This window comes from Herpailurus yagouaroundi, unplaced genomic scaffold (genome assembly GCF_014898765.1).
Source record: "Herpailurus yagouaroundi ecotype Mexico unplaced genomic scaffold, PumYag 162, whole genome shotgun sequence".
NCBI classification, from domain to species: domain Eukaryota; kingdom Metazoa; phylum Chordata; class Mammalia; order Carnivora; family Felidae; genus Herpailurus; species Herpailurus yagouaroundi.
In genome coordinates, this window is record NW_024412403.1 from 2,491,956 (window position 1) to 2,501,461 (window position 9,506).

At 61.1% G+C, this 9,506-nt stretch overlaps 1 protein-coding gene across 1 annotated transcript in view; it reads right to left on the bottom strand.

Moving 5' to 3' along the window:
* Positions 1-9,506, bottom strand: part of AGPAT3 (1-acylglycerol-3-phosphate O-acyltransferase 3) — a 35,202-nt gene that overhangs the window by 12,713 nt on the left and 12,983 nt on the right. Inside the window, exons 2-3 of the mRNA XM_040483793.1 lie at positions 7,519-7,745; positions 3-143 (exon numbers count right to left, since the gene is read on the bottom strand). Coding sequence (XP_040339727.1) covers positions 3-143; positions 7,519-7,696 — 319 coding nt within the window. The 5' untranslated portion in view covers positions 7,697-7,745. The remainder of the gene's footprint in view (positions 1-2; positions 144-7,518; positions 7,746-9,506) is intronic.

The following is a 9,506-nucleotide window of genomic DNA, read 5'->3' on the forward strand; positions in this document are numbered from 1 at the left end:
GGTCCACCCACAGAGGAAGTCGATTTCGAAGTTGTGGTTGAGGATGACGACCACGTGCTCCTTGCCGAAACGGTCCACCGTGGCCTGGTCAGTGAAGAGCGTGCACTCCGTGCAGGACCACCACTCCAGAAGCATGACCAACTCTGCGGACACACGGGAGCGGCGTGAGCGGGTAGGGGGCTGCGCTCGGACCCGGGCCCCCACTGTGGGCGGGCACAGGCCGAGCCTGTGCTCCAGGGGGCGTTTACAGAATGTCCATCCAGAGCGGGATTTCCTGCTGGAAATGAGTCTTGACGGTTTATGTTTCATAAGTTAGATTTTCCAAAATTATAATTACCTTTTCTAAACAAAAGTCAGGTGGGGGCGCCTGCGTGGCTCATCGGTTAAGCGTCTGACTTTGGCTCAGGTCACGATCTCACGGTCTGTGAGTTCGAGCCCCGCGTCGGGCTCTGTGCCGACAGCTCGGAGCCTGGAGCCTGCCTCCGATTCCGTGTCTCCCTCTCTCTCTGCCCCTCCCCTGCTCACGCTCTGTCTCTCTCTCTCTCTTTCAGAAATAAGCAAACGTTAAAAAAATTTAAACGTAAGTCAGGTAGAAGACAAACCAGAAAGCGGAAGTAGAGGGAGCCAGTAATTTCGGAGGAATGTCTTCGTGTCCAGTTGTGATTCTCACACGTGCTGTGATTTGAGGAACTGTCACATTGGAGCCGCCGACTGGGAGGGGAGAGGGGCGGGCGCGCGCGCACAGTCAGCTGCCAGACTGCTGTGGTCAGCAGGGTGGCTGTGCTGAGCCACTGCCAGCCAGCGTGGGCCCACCGACGGGGCCAGGCGTCCCCAAAAAGGTGACCTCACAGACCAGGAAGCCCGACTTGCGGGCTCAGGGTCTCCACGGGGCAGCCCCGTTCTTTCTCAGTACCAGCCCATCCGTCTTCTGAGGGGACCGTCCCTTGAGGATGGAGGGCAGGGCCTGGAGACTGGGCGCCAAGCCTGACTTCCCAGGCCTCAGTGTCCCCGTTTACAGACAGGAGAAAACAGTAGCTTCCTCACAGGGGCCTCTGGAGGACTCAACGGGCTACAGCTTGTGACGTTAACACCCAAGAAGCAGAGAACCGAGGCCGGTTTCTCCTTCTGATGGGCGTCCCCGTCAGCCCGGCCTAAAGTGGGGGCTTCAAAAGTTCTGCCCCCCGCACGCTCCCGATCGTGCAGCCTCTGGGGTCTCACCTTCCTCCGTGATGGGAGCTGGATGAGAAGTATGCCCCTCGGATGATAACCTGAACTCACCAGCCGAAGTCCCTGCCACCCAAGGCGGGGTCAACAGAAGAGGCCACCTGTCAGAGGCTGACTCAGCACCCGGGAACCCACCAGTCGTGACCACGTCTGTCCCACATTAGACTGCACTGGAGAAAGGCAGGGGCGTGGAACGAACACACACTTCTCCAAAGGTTATTCACAAGTGACCAACAAGCACACAAGGAGACTCTCAGGATCGTCAGTCATCAGGAAAACGCACACCCGGGCCACAGTGAGACATCCCTTCCCGCTCATCAGGACGGCCACGGTCACACAGAGACGGGGGCAAGTGTAGGCGAGGGCAGGAGACACTGGAGCCCCGCACGGCGCCGGTGGGGACGCAAAACGGTGCAGCTGCCGTGGTTGGAACAGTACTGGGCGCGATCTCGGAACAGACAGGTGGGAAGACCCAACGACCCCACCCGGGGGATCTGCCCGGGGGACACGAACGCAGATGTCCACGCAAAAGCCTGTGCACGCACGCCCACAGCCGCACTGTTCGTGACAGCCAGAAGGCAGAAACAACGCGAGCGCCCAGACTGCTGGACGGATGGGACACGATGTCTGTCCGCACCAGGTAATGTCATCCAGCTGCACTGTGGACGGGTCTTGAAAACATCGCGCTCAGTGTGAGTCTGTCTTCAAGGACCACCTGCTGCAGGAATGCCCAGAATGCGCAAATCCATGGACAGAAAGTAGCGCACTGACCGCAGCGACAAGGGGAGTGGCCGTTGGTGGGTCGGGGTTCCTTTCTGGGCTGAACCCCAAAACCGCTGGTCGGTATACTTTAAGTGGGTGAATTTTATCTCAGTAAAGCTGTTGACAAGAAAAGGAAAGAAAGAAGGGAGGCCACAAGGCCACTTGTGCATCTGGAAGCACATCCCCTGTGGACCGGGCTCCCCTGGCCCCCCCACCCCCGGAGAGCCGCACCCCACAGACGCCCACACCAGGTGACGAGCCTTGCTCCTGCCCCTCCCTCTCCGGCCGATTGTCATTTAGCCGATGGCAGCAGTCCGGCAGGGCCTGGGCAAAGTTCCAGGTGCACGCTGGTCCACGAGAGACCGTGGATGAGACCGTGGCTCCGAAAGCGATCGGCTAGGGCACCAGGAAGCGGTTTCCTATTACTCTAGTAAGAAGACTTGGGGTCTGTCCTCTTAACAGACCTTCAGCGCACAAGCCAGCATCGTTACGCGTGGGCACGGTGCTGGTGGCCACGGACCTCTCGGACCTTCTCACCTCGCACGACAAGAGTCTACGCCCCTGTGCGCCTGTAGGGTTTGCCGACCTTGGGTCCCTCATATGAGCGGAGCCGGGCGGTGCTTCTTCTGTGGCCGGCTTATTTCGCTCAGCACGAGGTCCGGCACTTGCCTCCGTGTGGTCACACGTGGCAGGAGTTCCTCCTCTGTTTTCCACTGTACGCGGACCACATTTGCTCCATCCGCTTATCCATCGATGGACACTGAAGGTGTCCCACTGTCGGCTCCCGTGGACGACGCCGCCGGGAGCGCGGGCAGACTCTGCAACGCTTCCTCATCATCAGCGTGAGAGGGGCCACTGATGCCTCGACCTCCAGACTCAGAAACGCCAAGGGCAGCGAGGGCAGTGCGCCAGCTGTGGGGTCCGCCACGCGGTCAACGTCCCGCGAATGCCGGCTTTCCCGGCCATTGCTGCGTTTCACGGAGGCATCCGGAACAGAGCGAGACAGTGCTCATCTAAGACTGACGCAAGACGCGGAGTTTTCTAAAAAGGATCTTTTTCAAGGCTGTGTCTTCGCTTAGGCTTGACAACATGTGCCTTGCTCACACTGGCACTTACAATGATGTCTACACGCCCCTTGTGGCCACGACCACTTCCCAGGATGGGCCTGGACAGCACACCGTTGGAAACCACGGCGCGGGCTCAGAACAGCCACCGGCCCTTCGTGCTGGCCGGTGACAGCAGTGAGGACACTGAGGCCCGACCCGGCCGCACTCTGCAGGCAGGCAGAGGATGACCGCGTCCCGCCATGCGTTGGATCTCAAGGCGGCCACAAATGCAGGAGCGCTACATCAGAACGGAGGGACGCGAGCACATCACCACTGCACGTAAGGCTTCTCCGGGTCCCCACGACCGCCGAGGGGAAGCACAGGGCAGCAGCCCGGATGCACAGAAGAGCCCTGTGGGGGGTGGCTGGGCACGTGGCACCCGCGTTTGCGCGCAAGGACACGGGTGGTGTCCCACAAGCAGATGTGCGCTGGCAGGCAGGCTTCCCCCTCCTAACGCAGCCCCTCGCCGTGGCCAGCACTGGGGACCTCCGCCTTTCTGATGGAGGGAGAGGTCTGACCCGGGAGTGACCAGACGGACGGACACCGGCTGCCCCGTCGCTGTCCTGGAGATCGGTCCTTTCAGAGGGTCGCCTGATGGAAAGCCGCTCTTTCCTGCCAGCCGTCGGTGGGCGGAGGGTCCCTGCCTGTGGTCCCGGCCGAGCTGGGGAGCATCTGGAATTAGCAGTTCCGCTGGTTGGCTCCTGAGCCCTCACTTATCTTTTTGCGATTCCCTCCGTTCAGGTACATGCTTGCCCTTCCACGGCGAGCGAGCGTTCCCTGCTTACCCAGCCCCGCAAGGAACGTCGCTGCGCGCGTGCTCCCTGCATCAGCTTCTGCTGTGAGGCTGGCGGTTTCCTCCTTTGCAGCCGGGAAGCTTCAGTCTCGGCCGGGTCGGCCCGGAACAGGCCATGCGGCTCCACGCATGTGCCCCTAAGCTCTGTGGCCAGACGACAGTCATGCTGGGAACGCGGAGGTCAGCGGGAGGGCGCCAGGCCTGACGGGGCGGGGACAGGACCACACATCCAGTTGAACAGAAGGCAGGTTCGCGGGCACTGAGATTCCAGGGCTCACCGTGCGCCCCCGGAACGTAGAGGAGCCTCCTGCGCGGCCCTAACATGAGGAGGACTTGCCCCTGTATTTCAGGGTAACGTGGAGAACACCCCCAAATTCAGCAGGTGCCCTGGGGGCTCCCATGGCCTGGCACCCAGCAGCAGAAGGCCGGGCTGCTGGGGGGGGGGGCGGGGGTGAGGGGCCCCACCCAGCCCGCTTCACCCCTCCAGCACGTTTTCTCCTCGCCACGCTTTCCGCTACTTTGTTTTGCAAAAAAGGATTTGTCGTTGCTTGTTTAATCCACCTTGTTCTAATAGTTCTGAGGTTGGTCTGATGTCTGTTTCCCACCCTGCCTTCCCTTAGCCAAGTCCAATGGTGACATGGCCGCTCTCTTCCTGGCAAATATGAGAATGGAGGGCTGGTGGGGGTGGGGGACCGGAACACTGCGCCCCCCCACATCCCCACCCGGACCCGTTTCAGCCTCACAAACCGGGCATCACGATGTAATAGGATCGTTCAGAGGTACCTGCTTGACGTTTTCTCTGACGTCTTTCTTGCAGCTCAGCCCCTGTTGTGCTGTCAGCTTTATTATTCTCACCAGAGAGAGTTTTCAGGTGCTTGCTTGTCCGTGGGCTGTGAGGGCCGCCACTGTGCGTTGGCCTCCGGCTGTTCCTGACTCGTGCAGGCAGCTGGGCCAGGGTGGTGAGGCGCCCTCGGGGTCAAGGCCTCCCAGCCCCTGACTCGACCCCGCTGGGCCGAGACCAGGCCCATCTGTCCAGCCGGCAGGTGCCCGGCCTTCCTGTCTGGGTATTTGTACAGCCTGCCCTTTGTCTCCGTGGGCTGTGACTTCCCTGGGGCAGGCCCACGTGTGGATTCTGTTTATTTCCCTGCTGGGCACGCGCTGTCCCCCTAGAGCCACAGAACCACGTCTCCGTCCATCCGGGGGCGTCCTCGGCCATCACCGCCCCCGGCGCTGCCTCCCCGTGTCCCCCCACAGACCCGCGCGTCCCCCCTTCCTTCTCGTCGCTCCCGTGTCACACTTCCCTGGCGGGGCTCCGCCGCACGTGTGCGCCCCGCGTGCCCGTTCCCTCGTGAGCAGGGTCCAACGTGAAGGAACACGCGTCTTCTAAGCGTTCACTTTAAAAACTACAATTACGGTTTTTATTTATAGAAGTTCTATTTGATTCTTTGTCGCACCTGTCGCTGTCTGTCAGTCTTTTGTTCTCCTCGGACCTCGAATTCCCATCTTACCTGTCTTGACAGATTCCTCAGGCCTAACTCGGAGCTACTGATCCCAAGAGGTGCCGCGAACCTGCTCCCCGCCGGCCACGGCCGGGTCCTGGTTTAGACCCAGCGTCCCCCCTCCCCTGCAGCGGGCCCAGCTGGGGCCCCTGGAAGGCAACCTCGAGATTCAGTGAGCACCCCGCTTTCTGCTGCGTGGATGGGGCGGGGCTGAGAGGTTCCCTTACTTCCGGTGAACCCAGCCGGCTTTCTCCGGGACTGAGCTCCTCAGGATCCTGCTGGAGGCGGAGTCTACAATTTTGTTTTTATCGATTAGCATTTGCCCTTTGGGTGTGTGCTCATATCACGTCTTACGCTTGTTAACAACTCATTGTATTCTTCACATCAGAGGAATTCCGGTTCTCCCCCCACCCCACCCCCACGCACAAATCGTGTCTCATCCAGAAAAGAAACCAAACCCTGGGCACTGAAGCTGTTACGTGTGTAAGGCAAGAGATAAGCCCCAGGCCGGTGTGCTGGCCTCGGCAGAGGCAGCGGGAGGTCGCGGCCTCCTCGACGGGGCTCCCTTCTCTGCCCCGGAACCCGGAGGCGAATGGAGACCCACCATTCCCCACACAGCAGGCACACGGTGGCTATTACTCTCTCTTTAGTGGGAAAGAAACATGGTCTTCCGCGAAGAAATGGAAACAGCACAAAGGCAGACGTGTAAATAAATAAACGTGAACCATAAAAAAAATAAAAGGCAAAATAAACAGCAAATAAGTAAAACAAAAAAGGAAAAAAGTAGAAGGCCCTCCTCCCTGCACTCCCTGACACTCAGTCTCCCGTTGACCCCTTGAGACCCTCTGGGCACGAACGGCCGTGTAGACGTGCACACACCTCATACACGCGGTGTTCAAAAAAACCAGCACGCCACGTACTTTGCGGGAGACCTTCCCTTTGCGCCTAAAAGTGTGTCTTAAGCAGCGCCAGGGTGGCTCCGTCGGTCGAACGTCTGACTCTTGGTGTCGGCTCAGGTCACGATCTCACAGTTCATGAGTTCGAGCCCCGCGTCGGGCTCCGCACTGACGGTGTGGAGCCGGCTTGGGATTCTGTCTCTCTCTCCCCGCCTACCACTCCCCTTGCACATGTTCTCTCTCTCTCTCTCTCTCTCTCTCTCTCTCTCTCAAAATAAACGAGTAGACTTTAGGAAAAAAGGACATTGAAGATGGTTCTCTATCAAGTCGAGAGACGGTCCCCGGTCGGTAACGGCTGTGTCAGGCGGACTCACCGTAGCCGGCCTCCACTCATGGGCACTGCGGCTGCCGCCACTTTTATGCTAATATAGAAATGACAAGACGAGAATGTCTGTACATATGTACTTCTGCAGATATCTCCTTATTTTGCGGATTAATCGTCAGAAGTTGCCGCTGTTCGAGCTGTGGACGCCCGCTGGCGAGCTGCCCTCCTGACACGTGCCCGGCTCCCCCCCACCCCAGGCCCCCGTGTGGCGTTCACCCCTGTCAACGGTGGGCTTTGTCGTCGAGGTCTGAACACGCACACGTGCATACAGGCCTCAGACACACACGTCCACGCGCGTCTGTTTAACCAGGACGCAGGCAGGAGCCCTTCTCTTCCACAGAGAGATGCTCAGATAGGTACCAGAGGTACCAGAGGACAGGCCACCCGAGGGACGCTCTGGTGACGGGCTGGCGGAGCACACGGGAGCCGACGCCGTCCCGTGTGCTGGCAGGGACGGGGCTGGGGGGTGCTGAGCTGAGTTGCATTTGTTCTCAAATATCCAAAACCCCACGTTAAACCTCAGGAAACTGGTCTCTGCGGGTCCGAGCGGTCAAGTGCGGCAACGTCACTTGGGTCAGCCAGACCAAGAGTCGGGGGGGGGGGGGAGCGTCTTTCTGCTCGTGTCCTGGCCAGGAGCCAGCCCTGAGCACCCTGGAGCACCCCCCCACCCCCCAATTCCCAGCCCGGGGGTCGCCAGCCAGGCCCCCGCCTCCCGGTCACGTCATCGGAAGCCTTCGCCACCCCCGGGGGCCCCTGCCCGTTACGGAGCGGCGTGTGTGGGGTTCATCCGGCAGAAAGAACCCCCCCCCCACCGTCACCCCCCCCCCAGCCGTGCGGCGCGGGCCACACTCACGGCTCCACAGGGAGTAGGCGAGACGGCAGTTCAGCCGGCGGTATAGCTGCTTGCTCAGGGGCCAGAGGACCAGCGTGCACAGCTGGACGGAGTTGATGAGCAGCCCGCTCACCACGAACACGAACCCGATGAGGAGGTGCACCGCGAACTGCGTCTTCAGGTAGGCGAGCGGGCCCATGGTCGCCGCTCAGTAGCGAGTGCAGGGTCCTTCAGCGAGAACGGCCGTCCTGCAAAGGACAGGGGGCAGCGGTCAGGAGGGTGCCGGGGCCCCGGCGGCCGCAGGCCCCGGGGACGGATCCGCGGTGCTCACGGCACGGCCCCGACCTGGGGCCCGACCCCCGGCAGCTCACGGGGGCCGCACCCCACGACCCCACCCCGCACCCGACAGGCCCACACGCGGACACCCCCGGGCACACAAGAGAGGCAGAAAAGACTAGAACCAACGTCCCCGAGCATTACCAGTGATTCCCTCTAGGAAACTGCATGACAGAGAGTTTTTATTTTAGACTTTTTACCACGCATTTACCGTCGTCAAACTGCACACGAACTGCACACGAACGATACCGTAACTAATGCCTCCTAATTCCCAAACAGCGGTGTACTTTTTAAGCTAAAAGCCTTTGTTTTGGCTCTAACACAAAGGCGGTGACTCACCCAGGAACCTGACCAGTTTTTGTCCCCTTTTCACATGCATTTCTTATTTTCAACGGTGAAGACAGAAGCTCACATTTCTTGGTTGAACCTGTCCCGTGAGCTGCCCCGTGACCCCCTTGTGGGCAGAGAACCAAGCAGGAAGTCGTGACCCAAACTCAGGGCTGTCCGCGGCCGGTGCACCCGCAGACCTGGTCCGTGGGAAAGGCGCCCGCGCCCTCTTTGGGGGTGGGGCGCGGAGGGGGCTCTGGGCCACACACCGGGCTCCCCGACCCTCCAGGCCAGGCCCTGCGTCACTTTACAAGCTGAGCACACCCGCGGGCACACGGGAACCGGCCACCCCCAGAGAATAAACCAACTGGGCCAGAAATAAAGTGCAGTGACTTTTAAGGCCGAGTCATAAAAGCCCAACTCTGCCCGGCCCCCGGTCCTTACGTAGCTGGCTCTGGGGGACCTGGCCGCCCTGCCAGGAGGACACGTGAGCGGCAGGCTCTGGACGCGGAGGCTGACTGTCCGGCTCCAGCCAGACCTTCGGATGCCCGCGGCCCCACGAGCAATCCCGACCCACCCAGCCCATTGTGTCTGAAGTGCCCACCCTGAGAAGCGTCTTACCGCCTCCTAGGCGTCACTGCAAACCCCCCTCTGGGCAGACAGAAGCACAGGCAGGCTCAGTGCCTGGCTCAGGGTCACAGCGAGAGAAGGAGCAGGACCCAATTCCGGAGCAGGCAGTCAGGCCGGGTCCACGCTCCTCCCACGGGCAGGGGCCCTTCGGTAAAGCAGTCTCAGACACACCGGCCGGGCCTGACCACACACTTCTTCCTTGCCCTGGAGGCAATGGCTTTGGCCAGACCTGGCGTTGCTGTCCGTCCTCCGGCACCGAGCCCGGCCCGTGGCAGGCTCCCTGCACCCCACCGCTCCAGCAGACCCGGCTCTGCCCGCACCCCCACCATCTCGGATTCGGGCCACGTGGGCCAGCTCAGAGATGGGCACCTCAGCCGCCACGCTTTTGTCCTTTCCATCACTAGGGCGCGAGGTAGGAGAATCTGACGTTAAAGTCAACCTTATCGAGGTACAACTCACGACAGCTCAGACGCGCTCACTGCTGTGCGGCGGGACGGCCCGGAAAGCCACTGCCGCGGTCGAGTCTGGGAGCCTCCCCTCGCCCCTGCCCCAGCAGCACCGCTCCACGGCCGGCACCGTGAACCCGGCCTCCTTTCCCGCGGGCTCACGCGAGGAGACCCACATGGGACACGCCTGGTGGCTCAGCGTGCACCACAGCTCCTTCCATGGCGTGGGGGCCCCGCTCCACCCCTGCGCCTGCCAGCGGGCCTCGGGCT